The 18020-nt window shown below is 41.6% G+C and overlaps 1 protein-coding gene across 4 annotated transcripts in view; it reads right to left on the bottom strand.

Moving 5' to 3' along the window:
• Positions 1–18020, bottom strand: part of BDKRB2 (bradykinin receptor B2) — a 425511-nt gene that overhangs the window by 165157 nt on the left and 242334 nt on the right. For 2 of the 4 annotated variants that reach the window (XM_086937741.1, XM_086937740.1), the window contains exon 3: positions 16956–16994. In XM_086937741.1, coding sequence (XP_086793867.1) covers positions 16956–16994 — 39 coding nt within the window. Of the gene's footprint in view, positions 1–16955; positions 16998–18020 lie in introns of all 4 variants that reach the window. The other 2 variants (XM_086937738.1, XM_086937739.1) reach the window with 1 other exon arrangement.

The following is an 18020-nucleotide window of genomic DNA, read 5'->3' as shown; positions in this document are numbered from 1 at the left end:
ATTTGTTTTGAGTGAGCCATCGCTCTTGCTTCTGCTCTTGCAGGTCAAGAATTTTTTCTAATGTGGTTGGCTCCTTTAATATTCTCGTGTGAAAGTCAGTGTCTCGACATCCTTCTATTATTCTTCAGCGGATGGCCTGCTCATTGTCATATTTCTCGAATTCACAGTGGGTCACTAGTTTTCTTAGCCTTGTTGCAAAATCATCTAGTGACTCGTCGGGTTGTTGAAATGCGATGTTGAAACTATATCTTTCAAAATCAATGTTTCTCTGAGGGTCAAATTTGCTCGTTAGACACTTGATCAGTCCTGTGTACATCGTTATTTCACTTGCTGGTAGAGTTACTAATAAGTCGTCTACTTCATCTCCTACTAGGTTTAGGAATAGTCCTAGTTTTTTGGCGTCTACCACGTCGGTGGCGTCCATGTATCTTTCAAATTTAGTTATCCACTTCTCCCATCTTATTCCTACTTGTGGCTCCGATACACTAAATGGTAGTGGTCTGCAATATTGTGCGCTTTGTTTGGTCTCCGCCATGTTTCTTTCCTTTATTTGTTCTTCTTTTCCTTTTTGATCTTTTGTCCCTTTTATTTCTTCTTTTTTATTCCTTTGCTTGACTTTATTTAGCCTCTTCTGGGCTTTCTTAGTCCTTTTTCCTTTATTTTGGACCTTTTCCTTGTGTTTTTGCTTGTTTTTCTGTCTTGCCTGGCCTTAAAATGGCCGTCCTGTTGATTTCTATGGTGTTTCTTTATTATGTCCTTTTTTCAAAATGGCCGCCGCTCTTCTCGCGAGATTTCGCGATCGAAATCTCACTGGCCTGACTTTAAAATGGCTGCTTCCCCGATCTCGCCTCTGATTGCCCCGGCCGCCTGATCTCAAAATGGCCGCCGAGACTCTCACGAGAGCTCGCGCCTCTATTTCGAGATCACGCGTTCCTTCGTGCTTACCGCAGTTTGCCGGTGATTCTTCAGAAGCGGTCGGGTGGGCTCCGATGTCGCTCCTTTCTTCTCTTATTCCTGCACATCCACACATCCAGGGTGGGCACCTGGTTCTTCCTGATGTGCCGATGTCGCCGTCGACCACTATGCGTCAATCTACGCGTCGGCTCGTTTCCCTTTGTCACCAGCTGTAGTGTATACACTGGTTGGTACACCAATCACGGGACGCAGGTATGGTGATAATGATTCCTTTATTGAGTCTTAGTGCAGCAAGCTACAGGCGCGTCCGTCCTCGTCCTGGTCATCAGTCCTTCCTGTCCCTAACCGGATGTGGTGTCCAGTGACCTGGTCACTGCCCGCATGACCCACAGGGTCCTAGTGCCGTCCTGGTCATCTGTCAGGTCGCTACAATATTGTAAGATACATTTTAGGGCCCAGTATGCACTATTAGTTTTCTGGTAGCAGGGTACAGTTTGTTATTTGGAGCAAGGAGTGATGAATAATTTCGTAAGTTAAAAAAAAAAATCCGAATCCTGTAATTCAAAACTTGAGGAGCTAATAAGGTGCAATTTTTGAAGGAAGTTGCTGTTTTGTAGATGTGTATGTTAAAAGGGTGATACCACGTCTATTGTAATTGTGATTGTGTTTACTGTTGTAATACTGCAGGAGTGAATGGCTTGACGTGTGGAGATGTCGTGTGGAGATGTTTATTGTTTCTATGTAAGGAGACTGAAGAATTAAAATCTCGATGTAGTCTAAGATCCTTGGATGATAAAAGGTATTGAGACAAGTGTAGAAGACACTTGAATGAGCCATCGACGAAAGGTATTTCTTGTTTGCAGAGGTTTTGTTGTGCAGAGTTACGGGTAACCCAGTATTTAGTATTAACACCTTATAAGCAAACCTATTTTTTTTTTAAATGCAATTCTAAAATATGCTTCTCAATCTAAAATCAGGCTTAGTTCAGTCTTTAACACCAGGGCCCGGTCAGACATGGCGCCTTAACAAAATTCTACTGGAGGAAGAGGGCAGCAGAAGAAAACTCTTTGGCCCACCAGTGCTGACTTGAAATAGAAAAGCAGGGTCATGCCAAGAAATCTGTGTTCTCTATATTGAAACAGTCAATAGCAGAACTGGAATTATAACAGGCTTGGCACACTTCAATGGAATACTCTGTTTTCAAACGAATAACCAATATATCCAATCATTTTTCACAGATAAGGTAACTTTGGCGAGCAAAGGCATGCATGGGCGGTTTTGCCCTCAAATACAGTTTGGGACTCTCAGACATATCAGTCTGCACATTTTTCCAAGTCTAAGAAGCATGACTTGATACTAATTAGGCTGGGCATTTTTCCATCGAAGGACTTAACCCCTGCATGGGTTCAGTCTTGGTCTACCACAGAGTGTCGGCTTTGTGGCTACAGCAGTAAAACATTGCTTCATTTGTTGTGGATTTGTCCAGCATTGCTACCCCTTAGGAAGACACTACTATGTCTATCATTAAGACTGATGCAAATAAGAGCATGTCGACCTGCTTTAATTATTCTACAGGAGGGATCCTGTTCCAATTGGCATGCAAAGCCACAGCTAAGGAGCTTGGAAAAATCAAACAAGCTTCCCTGAGCCCCTTTCTGATGAGTCATATGGGAATGTAATGGACAGATCTTAAGAACACAACGTCTTGTTTTTCAATTACGAACAATCCCACTTACACACTTTACTTTCTAGTTGATTCCTAAGTATTTTAATTGGACATGCAATCCATCTAAAAAACCTAAAATATTAGAGGTAACGGAAATAACACATTGTATTTTAACCTCTTCGCCGCGGTGGACATTCCGCTGCGGTGCTGAAAACAATGACGCGTGCGATGGTCGGACGGCCCCGCCATCCTCCGTACAAGCCCACTGTGATGTCAGACAGCCGGGGGCCGTCCCACGCATCGAAGAGGTTAAGCACCTGATATTTTTAGGTTTCATGCTAATCTGCATGTAAGAATAGTAAATTGTGTTTAACACTTCTACGAAGCCTAATGCACAAAGCATTTTTGCACATCCCACGCTGTATTTATTTCCTTAGGTCTGATGCTATTTTGTACCAATGTAAGTAAATAAACATACAAACAGAGACCAGGGATTCTGAAGAGTTTAAGGCACTAAGCACCTTAACACCACTAAAGTAGCAAAAGGTTAAATGCATAACGCGCACTAAAGCTTAGTGATCAGATGGATAAATCAGAGGTTAGCGTCTTTAATACATTTAAGGGGACAAGCATTGCAGTACTGTCTATACAGTGAGCAGCCTAATATACACAGCACTTTACCTTCATACATGCTGCATTTAAATAAAGCATATTCATTGGTCACATTCTAATTGGTAGAAAAGCAGAGGAAATTCAGATCCACAACGTTTTGAGGTCCAAGAAAACATGCACTTTGCCAGTGCTCAAGTTGTATGAAGTAAAAAGTACTTTAGTATTGGTTAAGACACACTCCACTAATATGACACTTCTTTTGGTCTGGTATTAAGTATAACAAATTGAGACTAGTTGCGCAGAGGAACTTGACGCACAAAGCACTTTAGCACTGCCAATGTGTCATGTCATTGGTTACACTCGGCCTCTAATTTATCGTTCTACAGTTTTCACTTAGAAGAGGGATAGCATACTATTGGAGCCAAGGAAGTGCCCTTTTAGCGCTTGTATTTATGACGTTTTAAATGAGATTTACAGACAGTTAAAAGTATGCTATTGGGTACTTGAAAAGTTTTATTGATTTTACCTTTTGTTTGTCTTTTAATGTTTTTTTAAAACCAAATATAGTAACTATCCATTCAGCCTTTGCCGAGACTAACACACAGGGATGTGTCTGATCCTCTTCCATGGCACAACAAATGCTTAAAAGCCTTCTTAGAGCTGAAAGTAAACCGTTGTTGTGCCCCAGCACTGGTAATGCCAGATTACAGTAAAAGTTGTTTTCTATTTTGCAGTGAGAGGGAGCGATGTGCCTTCTGAGTCCTACCTCAGTTGCACTGTGATGCTCTGAAACCTGTGCTTTATTTTTCAACCACCCTTGACCCTGTACCCCAATGGCAGCCCAGCCGTCTTGAAGCGATTGCAACAGTGAGCACTAGTCTGGAAGAGTGAGAGCACATTTATAGTCCCTTTTGAAACTTCTATTGACAAGAACAAAAACACAGCACCTGACCCGTATTTGCCTTAGAAAATATGAGCCTCTGATATTGTCTTCTGAGAATGTTGTAATCTAAAGGTGCAAGATTTTTAACCCTTCTACATTGCTTCCAGAAAATGATAATGTTGGTAATGAAATTGAACATGATTGCCTAAATGTCACGGGTTTATGCACAAAGTCTAGACTCAATATTGAAGATGAACTCCTGATTGAGCCTGATCATTTAATTTTTGTAGGGAGCTCGTGCTTGAGAAACAATAACGGCACCCTGAGAGCAGCTTACTCGGTTCGTACCATAAATGATGTTGTTGAAGCTTCATGGCTTCAGGGGGTTACTGCAGCACAACGCTTTGCCGCTGTCCATGATTTTGGGCAATTATGGTCATAAAGAGGTTTTGTGACCTCTTCAGGAACCCCAATTAGAAATGGGGTGCATGTGAGAGAACTCCTAGAAGCTCTTCAGTTACCAGTTGAAATTGCAGTTGCTAAATATGTAGCTCATCCGAGTGGGAATAACAACATTGCCTTGGGAAAAACGTAGGTTGATTCAGTAGCACAATAGTGTGCCTTGTTGTCCTGCAGATTTAATCGAGCTTCCAGATGTGAGTCTGAGGAAGACACTTCATTTTCAATGTTAATGAAGGTAATAGTCACTTAGGATGAGTGGAAAAGAGCACAAGAAAATGTTTCAGAAGCACAGCAAGCGTTTGATCAGAGCAAGTTGTGTGAAAAATGCAAATGACATTTAGATGTCAGCTGATGGGTCGTCAATTTTAACTGATAGTTTGTTGTTCCCAATTACTCGATATTTCCATGGGTACACACACTTAGGGAGAGATGCTCTGAGTCACACAGAGAGATCATGTGATCTTTTCAATAGAATCCAGTTGTACTTCATGGAAATGCCTGTTTGAAATGGGTTGAGATATGTCTTGTTTATAGTATGTGTCTTTTCAAGATGGGTGGATGCCTAACCAACCAGAAGAAATGACAGTCTTGATGTGGCAAAACTGTGGTAATTGATACCCAAGTACGGCATGCTGGGTTCTTTGGAATCCAATGGATAGACCCACTTCAATAATGAAGTGCTGAAGATGATTTGCACAGCATTATAAATTGAGCATAGACCACATTGCAGCTGATGACCTGAAGCTTCTTGGATAGTTGCACAGATGAATGGGACTATCAAGTCTTGTTTTGCAAAGGTTTGTACCTCAACATCATTATTTATTATGAATGTATCATTTACACTGATGGATCTGCCTACCCAGTGCAGTGGTAAAAGGACGCATGCGGGATGGAAGGTTCCTTCCCGAAAAAACACAGACTCTGTCTCTAGGAGACTGTAAGGCACAGCTGGCAGAACTAAAAGCCCTGATGCTGGCACTAAAGAATATGGATCATGAATTCCCCTCCCTCATATGGTGTGATTCATTCTATTGTGTCCAGTCCTACAATTAATATTTACATTATTGGGGACAGAGTGGATTTAGGAGTTAAAAAGGGTTGCACAATCAAGCACAAGCTACTTTGGGAACAAGTGGTGAAGCTGATAGAAAGCCTGCCACGGGCTCCTGTGAGTCATACGCTGAGTCATTAGCGTGTTGGCTTTCACGTTGAAGGGAATTCAATGGCAGACGAGGCCACCAAGGCAACAGTATACACTGCTGCCATTGCTGCAATCACTTGCTCAAGCATGATGGGGCAAGCATTATAGCTGTCAATGCTACCCGCAACAGCTCAGCACTGCCAAAAAGCTTCCCACTCAAGTACTCATACACGTTAGATGCACAAAATATTCTGTATGCTCAAATTTCAGGAGTGGCGAATAGAATAGTACCAAACGCTCATAGTAGATTTGGACTGATACTAGAAGCACATGAGGGTCTGGGATCAGCACTTGCAGGGATCAATGCTACAGTTTTGTTACTGAAGCAGTGCTATTGGTGGCCAGGTCTTACTAAACAGACTAAGGACTTTGTCCTTAAATTCAACATCTGGCAGCAGATTAAAGGTTCCACCGTGACACGTCCACCACAAACACCTTTATTGCCCTCAGACAGACCCATTGCATATGTCTATTTCAAACACTGCTGCCCCCTACACTCATACGGGGCTTTCAAGTATATCTTGGTGGCAGTAGAGTCATGCACTAGATTCCTGTGGGAATGGCCCTAGCGTTCGGCAGACGCTTGAACTGTTATAAAGGATTTGTGAATCTTTATGTGGACATACGTAATTGGCACATTACATTCTGACCAGGGCCCTGCATTTAGCTCGGGCTTACAAGTATATCTTGTTGGCAGTAGATTCATGCACTAGATTCCTCTGGGTTTGGCCCTAGCATTCTGCTGATGCTCAAACCGTTAAAAAGGATTTGCGAGTCTTCATCGGGACATACGCAATTGGCACATTACTTACTGACCAGTGCCCTGCGTTTAGCTCGCGGGCTTGAAGCCATGGAAAGTTTGGGTATGACCTTGTGGTACTCCTCTTCCTATCATCCTGAGTGAAATTCAGTAGTTGAGAGGAAAAACCAGGACGTAAAACAATCCTTAACAGCGAGAGTATTCGGCTCGGGCGGCAGTTGGGTCAAGCACCTATATGGGGTTCAGAGGGCACTTAAGAACATACCAGGAAAATCCCTGGGGGTGGCGGACACCCTAAAAGCTCTTGTTTGGGGTAAGAATGTGGGTACCCGACCTCAATAGTGCCAGCATGGTGGCGGCTGAAACTCCATTTGACCTCAATGATCATTTTAATGTTTTACAGGACCTGAAAGAATTCACAGCTTTACGCAGCAACGTCCAAGTAAAACTTGCCACCACTGGGGAAGTGAATATGGTAATGGCAAAATCTGTCTGGGTCCTGAAGGTTGGGGACCCGGTCAGGGAGAAAAATGTGGACAAGAAAGAATTTGGGCCATCTTACAGAGCGCCTGTGCCTGTCCTAACTGTTGAAGGAATGAGAACTGTCATCCTTCCACCTCAAGCCGACCTTTGAGAAAAATGCGTGTCTCAATAGATCTGATTAAACCACACTATGTGGCCGGTAGTAAACAGTAGACCACATGGGCTCCTGGGTAGCCGCTGCACTCCTCTCGCTACCATACAGGAAATTCAGATTGAAGCTTCAATACCAACTGAAAACTCCACTATCCAAAGAGAATGCGCAAGCAACAATAAAATGAAGATTCTACCAGTTGAAACAACTACAGCTGTGCAGTCAACAAATACAGAAATATCAATTCGGAAAACTGACAACGCCTATGTCAACATGCCACAGAGCAAGACATCAATCAGTTCCACAAAACCTGATGAGCTGCCAAGGATAGACTGGACTGCGTATGGCTACTTTGTGCATTATTACAATTTTTCATTATATCCAAGTGAACCTGAGCTGCCAACATCGCCACTCCCTTTCAAGCTTCGAGTTTCAGCTTTCTATTTTTGGCTGAAAAAGATTTACTTCGCTGTAACCTGGATACATCTATGGATTAAAATTGGATTACTTTTCCTGATACTTTGGATTGGTATAGTGTCTGTGTTTTTCCTGATTCTGAATGGACACATTCTCGCACAACGTGCTGCAATACCACTTGTGAACTTGGTCCTTTAACCACATGTATCATCTCTTCGTGAGCTGAGAGACTTGTCCCTGGTGAACATAATCGTGGTTCTGGTTCCTTTTCCAGAAGGAATAGTATGGGACAGTGTATGGTATGATGTATATGGTCCTACTGGACTTTTGAAAATTCCATATTTGTATAAAATTTCTTTAGATTACATAATTACCTCTAGTACTTTCTCTGATGATTGGGATATTCAAACTGTGCGTAATTTGCTTTAGAATCTAGAGCAGTCAGCTGCATTTTCTGATGATGAATTGGATGATGGCACTAGTAATTTTGAGGATATGTTCTGTTACCATTATTATGGTCACCATTTTCCACACAAAGCCAGTATTTCAGGTGCTGTTTATAATTGCACACAATGGAACATTGCCCAACACCATCAAAGGGTAGTTCAAAGACTTTTGTACAAAAGTTTGTTTATTGTTCAGGTTTTGATACATCTGACCCAGCCTCATATTAGTATAGGCTTGCACTGACACCTGCAAAGAAAAATATGCTGACAAACACCAAGCTGATATACTCTGCTTCTTTTATTTCCAAACTGTCTGTACAGGGTTTTGACTTTTGGAACGACACTATAGATACAAAATCTATCCAGGGGACAAAAGATGGGCAGGTTCAGGGAACAGAGGCGTTGTTTCGCGCATGCCTCATACCACATCAAATGATTTTCCTGAATAAGACAGTACAACAAACTTCCTGTAAAGGTATAGCAAAAAAAGGATCTGAACACACCACAAATTCCTACATTCTCACGTTTTGAGAACTGGAAGCAGTTTACACACTTTAGTGAGGATACATTTGACACCCTGATACGTAATGGTTTGCTCAACTCACCAAAACCCAATTGGAAGTGATGGTTGGTTGGGCACATTCGGGTGTCAATCTAGATTTATGGGCAAAACTGAAGGATTCAGAATAAATAGGCTGGATCAATGATACGTACAAACAGAACACTCAGGTGTGGTGACGTCATATAGTCTTGGGAAGTTATGCCTAGAATGGCCAAAGACCTCAACACTCTCCTAGGTGAGACAACACTTGTCCTTTCTCTCTGATGACCTGGATCTCAGTTTTTTTTATTAGGTCCCCAGAACCAACGTCAAAATGCGTTTCTATGGAATATACAATCATTTATGGAAGATTTCTCAACAGGAAGCTGTTGAGAGATTGCATCAGATTGACAGGAATAATTTAGAAAAGGCATTGACTGTGGTTGACAATGGTATGACCACTTTAGCATCCAGAATTTATTCACTGGGCAACATACTGTCTTCTGCAATTGTCGTGATACAGCAAAACATGTCCATATTACAACATGGAAAGTTGCAGTTGTGATCGATTGGAATATTAAATTGGATGTTGCAAATGTTGCGTCCTAGCCACGTGCCATGGCGTAAATACAATAGCACATTTTTTTTCAGCATACAAGACAGATGACGATGGCGAATAGAGATACAAAATATACCATGTTGCACATTGAAAAATTAGACCAGTTACCTTGTTTACGGTGGCTGAGACACCATCCACTGACTGGATAATCCATGGTTAATCCATGGTTACATCACACTACCAATCACAACTTTTCAATTCCAATATTGTCTCCAACACCAACAGGTAGGGTCGGGCCGCCTTGGTGTATGTGCCAGCTGCACTCCCGCAACACAAAGGTCCTTAACCCAATCTAGAAGGCACGTACATGGTCGTCATGGTGCAGATACTATCTTGGAATTCACTTCTGTACTGGCCCTGCGGCTAAAATACAGATATTCTGGTCCTCTACTGCCTCTGCTAGTGGTGCCTGTGCAATTGCCACAGCAATACAAGCCCTTCCCCACAGAAATGGCTTATTTAGACCCCAGCAGGAGCCTGGTCAATGAAGTCTAGACGAGACATCTTGGTGGATCACACTCCTGGCCACGCTCCCCACAGGATTCGATTTTCAGTTTAAGAATTCCCTGATTTTCATCATGTGCTCTTCCTTAATAATGGAGTCATTAGTCTGCCTTCCACATTAAAGGAAACATTAAAACTGATAGTTCACAACCTTTGGCTACCTATAATGGCTGAAAGCAGTTCCCTTAACATGTATGACACTCAGCCAGTTTGAGGTTGTGGTACTTTAATTCCACTCTCAATATTAAGTGAAGGTGTGACACTTGTTGGACCTCAAGGCCATGTATATGGCACCTGTAGTAAATGACCTTCTTTGTAGTGGTATTCCTTGAGATTGTTGCCTTCACATCCCTTTTTTTGCTGAACCAATTTTTGTTTGCATTAGGACTCTGCTTACTTTACTCCTGCTAATCAATGGTAAAGAGCTTGTGCTCTCACTTCTAAACACTGTAAAGTTCATACACATATGAGTGGGCCATTTAATTTACCGATAAGTTCCTAGTACTTGGTACTACATGTACCCAGGGCCTGTAAATTAAGTGATGCCAGTGGGCTGCAGCACTCATTGTGCCACCCACTAAAGTAGCACTGTAAAAGATGTCTCAGGCCTGCCACTGCAGCCTGTAGTGCAGTTTTAGACTGCCATTTCAACCTGGTAAAGTAAACCTTTCGGCAGGCCTAAACCTTTCTTGTTAATTACTTACAGGCTAACACTAAGTTAGACACTAAAGGCTCAGAGAGCAGGTTGCATGACATTTAAAAAGTAGGACATGTACACTTAAGTTTTACATGTCCTGACAGTGAAAAACTCCTAAAGTCGATTCTCACTATAGCAAGGCTAACTGTTTCATAGACTAACACTGGGGGAGCAGATAGAGAAATATTTCTTCCACTCGTTTTTTACCGACACAAAGCTGGGTAAGTATCACTGTGAGGAAATGCCTCCTTGTGATAAAGCTAATATGCTTATTTAGAAATGCAGGACGCAAACTGTTCATGCAGTGGTGTTGTTGTCTTTATTGTGTGTGTGGAGTTATGTGGCCAACTGTGTGGTAATATGGATATGTTATCTTTTGCTTATCCGACAGGTGGAACATTTCTTTCCTGTCTGCAGAGGACACAGAGTTTCCAAGTCTGGGTGATACGTTTCCATTTATATAGTATTTTGATGCAACCTATGCTTCCTTATACTTGTACACCGTTTAGTTAATCTGGCAGTAGCGCACTTTATATAAGGTCCTGAAGAAAGCTGGAGCACTACTCTAAACAGCTGAAACTAGTCGACCATTCCACGCAGCGCCATAATGTAGCTCTACTCTTTCACTACTAGGCGTGTTTTTAATCATGACACCTATACTTTTGCTGTCAAGCTATCCCCGTAGTCTAGGTAGTAATTTTTAAGTATCACCTATTTCACAGCACTGCTTTCCTTCGTTACACATTTCATTTTGGGCACTACGTTGGCAGAATACGGTTGATTTCCTTTCCCGCACTGTTACATAGGCGGGTTATGGAATAACTGCCATCCCCAAATGATGATATACTGCCGAGAGGGTGGTCTGATGGGACTTTTTCAGCCCAGTGAAACCTAACACATCCATCCACATGGGTGTCCTTGTGATTCCTAAACACCATTTAGGACAGCACACCATACATTGACCTGGTCTCCTTTTTGTGTGTTATATGTATTATTGGGGCATAAGTTGACAGGTCATTAAATCATACCTCCTTTTGACCCTCCCCACATTTGTTTTCAAGGATCACACTCCTGGCCACGCTCCCCACAAGATTCGATTTTCAGTTTAAGAATTCCCTGATTTTCATCATGTGCTCTTCCTTAATAATGGAGTCATTAGTCTGCCTTCCACATTAAAGGAAACATTAAAACTGATAGTTCACAACCTTTGGCTACCTATAATGGCTGAAAGCAGTTCCCTTAACATGTATGACACTCAGCCAGTTTGAGGTTGTGGTACTTTAATTCCACTCTCAATATTAAGTGAAGGTGTGACACTTGTTGGACCTCAAGGCCATGTATATGGCACCTGTAGTAAATGACCTTCTTTGTAGTGGTATTCCTTGAGATTGTTGCCTTCACATCCCTTTTTTTGCTGAACCAATTTTTGTTTGCATTAGGACTCTGCTTACTTTACTCCTGCTAATCAATGGTAAAGAGCTTGTGCTCTCACTTCTAAACACTGTAAAGTTCATACACATATGAGTGGGCCATTTAATTTACCGATAAGTTCCTAGTACTTGGGACTACATGTACCCAGGGCCTGTAAAGTAAGTGATACCAGTGGGCTGCAGCACTCATTGTGCCACCCACTAAAGTAGCACTGTAAAAGATGTCTCAGGCCTGCCACTGCAGCCTGTAGTGCAGTTTTAGACTGCCATTTCAACCTGGTAAAGTAAACCTTTCGGCAGGCCTAAACCTTTCTTGTTAATTACTTACAGGCTAACACTAAGGTAGACACTAAAGGCTCAGAGAGCAGGTTGCATGACATTTAAAAAGTAGGACATGCACACTTAAGTTTTACATGTCCTGACAGTGAAAAACTCCTAAAGTCGATTCTCACTATAGCAAGGCTAACTGTTTCATAGACTAACACTGGGGGAGCAGATAGAGAAATATTTCTTCCACTCATTTGAGTTGTACTTTAAAATTATCTTTTAAGGTAAAGTCGGATTTAAAATTATTATTTTCATTTTAGATAGTCGTCATTTTTTCTGCCTAAATCTAATGTGCCTTTTTGCCAGTGTGTGGGGAAGGGTGTTTCTCTCTTGAACAGGATGGCCTGGTGGGTTGTACTTAACCCTTCCCGAGCTTCAAAGAGTAGGGCTGTGGCCACCTCCTTCTTGACTTCTGCAGCTTCTTGCCCTGTCTCTGGCAAATGCAACTCACACCTGGGTCTGCCTGCCATTTGCTACCCTGACAGATTGGAGCCAAATCCAAGGGAAACTTGAGAAATGATCAGAACCAGTTTGGGTTAGACAAAGGTGATGATTCCCACACACCTGCTGGCATTGGGTATACAATTGACAATCTCAGTACTTCTCATCAGAAAATTCTTGGATCTGTGGAAGATTAAGAAGAAGGACTGCCCTGTTGTAGGAAAGGCAACTGGACCTGACTGCCTTGAACCTAGGACATAGGAATGATGTAAGGATCAGCTGGCTGACCTCCTGTTTTCGCTACAGGAACACAACAACTTTCCGGTTGTCTCATCTGCAACTGCCCAGCCCCAACTGAACCTGTCTGAGCCCTACTGCTGGCCTCTGCCGGAGTGAGTTCTGACCCCCAAGAGTGCATCCCCAGGTACTTGACTCAGAGTGTACTTCTCCAACCTGCAAACTGCATGAACTGGACTCCAGGTGAAAATACAAAGGTTCTGGGCTCCTTCCAAACAACCACCCACTGTACCCCCAATGCAAAGCTCTGGTGGCGACCTGCTCATCATGTCAGCAATGGCTGTCCACGTCTCAAACCATTGCGAAGCTCCAAGGGCGACCTCCACTTCACCGCAACAACTTTCTCCTTACAGCCCTGCCAACATCAAAAACAGACTGATGCGCCTCAAGTGGAACTGTACTGCTTTAGAAGGTAACCTTTCTACTGGGATGAAGCTGGTCCCTGTATCCGACCCACATTCAATCACAGTTGACCTGAATATATGACTTTGACTCATTCCAGTGCGGCTAGATAACTGTGATTGGAGCCTTGTACTTTTTGGCACTATTTTTACCTGACACCTTTAAAATTCATAGCTCCATTCTACTAATTTGTTTTTTGTCATTTTGGTGTTTTTTTTCATTCAAATGTTCTCTATTGTTCTAAATTGGTTTGGGATATTTCTTTATTTGTGCTTTCACTTTAATACTGTTTGAGTGCTGCATAAATACTCTACACAATGCATCTAAATTGTGCCTGGCAGCTTTGGTCCTAATACCAGATGGCAGTGCTTAAATAGGAAACATATAAATGGAGGTACTCCTTTTACCAAGTACCTGCTTCCTGCTAAGAAGTGCTGGTCCTCTGCACTGGAGCAGTGCTACGGAAGTGCTGGTACTCTCCCCTCCAAATTAAAGAAGTACAGGTACTGAGTACCTTATTGTCCCTGCCCATTGAAAGCACTGCCAGAGGATTAAGCATAGGTTTATTTAGTGACTTTTGGGGCTCACCCTGACAAGGATTGTATGAATTATTTGAGTGCGGATCTCACCCCTCTCACCTAATAAAGGAATAAGGTCTGAGAAAAAAACATTATAGGGAAGACTCGGTAGATATAAGAGTTTCAAGGCCTCTCACAATATAAGATCAGGGAAATGCTAAACATTCAGGGAACTGATGCTAACTAGAAATAACCTTCAGATGCAAAGCCTGTCCCCATACTAGATAATTTTTCTGAGCATCTGAAAACCTACATTCCTGCCAACTAGCTCCTCGTTGTTGAACTTTAGCTCAGGTGGTCATTTGCAGGGAATGTCTATTGTGGGAGTCTGTTGCTAGGTTATAGTGCCAGGGTGAAATTACATGGTGGTCATTAGCTATACAGGCACTTTCAAGGCCCACTTGTCTATCCTCAGGGTTGGTGATGCACTGACTACAGTAAAGAGTGCGTTGCGAAACTGTGATTTATAAACACTTCTAAGGTATGCCCATATTGATACAGCTAAAAATGCGTACATCCCCAAATTAGTGCAAAACCTACCTTCCCACTCAATTCAAACGTATTTTTACTCTGTTGTTGACAGGTATTTTGCATGGGCACCAGTGAGTTAGAACAGTAACATCAACTACCAGCTCACAGTACTAGTGGGGTCAAAGTAAGCAATGGCTGTGTTATCAGATAAGATGTTCTTGATGGTCTGAAAGGTATTACTTTGAGAAGGATCAGTTCCTCACATGCATTCATCTTAAGTAGCTGTAGCAAAGGTTTAGTGAAGGTGATTAAGGGTCACATTTGACTTTTACTTCAGCTGCCAAATTTAGAGATGTCTGCAGGCCCAGTGGACATCTCTTGCATTTATAGGAAACCATTTCATGGCAGTACCTGTAAGAGCACTGAAAGTCTGGTGGACTGCCCCATCAACAAGACAGAGCCGTACATCAAACTTTCAACGTTTATTTTTGAAAATAAAACACAGTGACCCCCTTGCCATGGGAGTTTTCATGTTCCCTTACTGCCAGGTTTTACCTGGAGGTGACAGACTGTGGAAACTTGCCATTTAACCACCCAGTTGTAATAGGGTGGGTAGGGAAATAGCAAAACCTCCAGCAGTCATTATTCTTTTGGGCCTGGACGTGTATATCGACAGTGAAGACAGAGTAGTCTCTGTCAGTGGCATATTGAAAGTCCGCTTGATGGAGTATCCTCTCCAACAAATTCTAAATCGGGCCCCAAATTGGGGATGATTCTCCCTCAATACTTGAAAATACCTATAAAAAAATATGCTTTGGAGAGGGATGGTGTGTATGGCTTCAAAGAGGTGAATGAGTAACTAACATGCTGTAAATTGGGGATACATTCTTCCCCACTGTGTGGATTTTTCTTACTACACACAGGATCTGTTTTGCTCATTTCAGTTTTTCTTTTGTTCGGAGGTCTGTGGGGTTTTATTCTCAAGTATATTTATGCCTGTGTGTTGTTTTTATATATGTACAAGATTTGAAATATATGAGACTGTTATAACCTAGATTGCGGGTATGTGTGACAATCTTCTCGAATAGGAACATTTCGTTTTATTGTTAATTGATGTTTGATGTTTTCATGGCTCTTTTTACTATCTTCCGCAAGATACTCCTCTAGGTTATGTATGGTGATCCCATGGAAGGAAAACTGAGAAAGGTTTAACCTTGTATTGTTTTGTGTTTGGATATGTGGGAATTTTACCCTGGTGCCGTGTGGAGTTTTGGCATGCAGGAATGGTAGTTGTTTAATCTTGAATGTCTCTAGTTTTGTCTTGGTGGAAATGGGTATTATCTTACTTGTGCAGTTCCCTTTTCAGATGTAGAGCATTGTGATGGTCCAAGTGATTCACGTAGCATTAAGTGTAGGATATGACACCTTATGTCAGTTGTAGAAGAGAGTATGAATGTAGAGGATATCCTGCTCTACGTGGGGCCTAAAGAACATGTTTTAACTTAAATAAACGTATCCCACTGTAACTCAACTGAGTTCTACCTTACATTAGTCGTACATGGCACACATCACCAGTCTATGGGTTTCTTGTTAGGCTGGTCTTTCTCTGGTAGATGCTGGCTGAGGTGGGGCTTCAATTGGATGTGTAAAGCATTCAAATATACCATAATGGGAAACAATTAAAGTGATATTCACATATCCACATTTGATTGTTGCAACAGCAGCTTAACTGCAAAGCACAGAAATTATATAAATGTCTGCGTAAGGTAAAAGAGAGTTGATCTTCTACTAGAGAGTTTCATTATTATTGGTGAGGCTAAAGATTCAGCACCAGCTTGGCAGCTCTGGTTTGGAGGTATGTGTTCAAATCAGAAAGGGGGAATGACTCAAAAGCTATGCCAGTGAATTCTGCATAATCAAGAAGAACCCAACATAGATTTATGATGGCCAGTCCTATGCCAAAGTCTTTGGATGTCGATGCAATGCATGCAATGCATATCCATGCAAGTGCGTACAATGAATGAAACTCAATTACAAAGGCAGTGGTATTGCTTAAAATCTGCCAGGGGTCCAGCCATCCTCCTCTGACACTGGAAACCCGGGGTGTGGCCAACATGTCATATATTCCAATTCTAGCAGTACTAAGTAGCCTTTTATTGTTTCAAGCCTGCAAAATGAATACCATTGAATTTGGTAATAATAACAATAACTTTTAAGCACCATGTGTGGTATTCTTTCAATACATTGTCAAAGTAATCAATATTCACTATGAACGGTCCCTTGGCTACTACCATATTTTCAGTTCTGCAACAATCATTCTTGCTTCTTTTGTCCCACCAACAGCTGCAGTGGCAGCTTACTTCAAATTACTAAAGTGTGCTTTTACTGGAGGTCAGACCCTACATAGCCTATAGCAAGGTATTACTTTATATGCACTTCTTAGATCCCATTGGAATACCATTGCGCCAAAAAGGTTCAGTGCAGACTAGCTTCTTATGTCAGTTGCTTGGGCAAAAATACCCTGCATGTAAAACATATAAACTATTTGGGATAAAGCTGCCTGCATTAGAATATTCAAAGACGTGCTGTCCATACATGCATGCATAGTGATACATGCTGTGCGTTAATAAAACATGCAGGTGTATACAGTACCTTAAACGAGAGATGTGGCTACGGAACCCCATGACAGCGCTGCTAACACAAAATCAGAAAAAATAGTGGTGAATTCAAGCAGCAACTATTGACCATGAATTACATCACACACAATAATTTTTTTTAAAGTTGATTTTCAGAACTGTTTAGCCTCTACAATGTATGACATAAACGGGATTTTCCATGTTGTATATCTGTACGCAATCTGTGTCGTATTCCTAAAAGAGATTTTATGTTTCCTCACACAAATGCACACACAACTTTGGCACCAGAAGTACTTGCCCTAGAAGGTGTGCATGGGAGAAAGGAGAGCCACAGACTCCACGGAGTTGTTTGAGGAAATTGTAACCTACCATGTTAGCTCTCTTTTGATGGAATTTATTTTCCATTTACTATTATATTCTCATTAAGTCCTACATTTTGTGACTCAACAGTTTTTTGTACCTAACACATTTAATTTAATTTTTGAAAGGCTTGACATCAACAAAATTCAAAAAGGTAATCAACATTTCCTGTTTACCAGGCCAATTTGAAAAGCAAGAGCAAGAAGAAATACACCAGTCTCCTGATGCAAGCAAAATAGTCCAAGCAGCCTCTATTATGACATGTGATTATTTACAGCCTAAGCTTGTGCATTTATTTTCTTGGTACCAATTTCTATAGGTGATAGTGGTCTAATCAAGGTGCATGGGTGGATGATTAGTGAGAGATGAGAAGTATGCTCTAACTTGCATGATTACATTTTTTGACATTATCCCCTAAGCACACTCTTTAATTGATAAACCTGAAGACTTAGAAACAGATATCACGCTTCAGGGAACATTAACTGCAATTTAGTCCCTAAAGAAAGCGAACAGCCCAGGCATTCATGACTTATCAATTGAACTAATTTCCAGGCTAACCTCTTTTTATACACCTAAATTATTGGAACTTATTAACTCTTTTTTTAAATTCTAAAGCCAGTGGCTCCTTTTTGAAGGCCTATTACTCCTAAACACGATAAGGACCATATATTTTGCAAACAGTTCATCCCCATTTCCCTTGGTAATTATGGGTGTAAGATTT

Source organism: Lissotriton vulgaris, chromosome 9 (genome assembly GCF_964263255.1).
Source record: "Lissotriton vulgaris chromosome 9, aLisVul1.2, whole genome shotgun sequence".
In the NCBI taxonomy this organism is placed as follows: Eukaryota; Metazoa; Chordata; class Amphibia; order Caudata; family Salamandridae; genus Lissotriton; species Lissotriton vulgaris.
The sequence above is the reverse complement of the archived record's forward strand: the minus strand, read 5'-3'. Positions and strand labels throughout refer to the sequence as shown.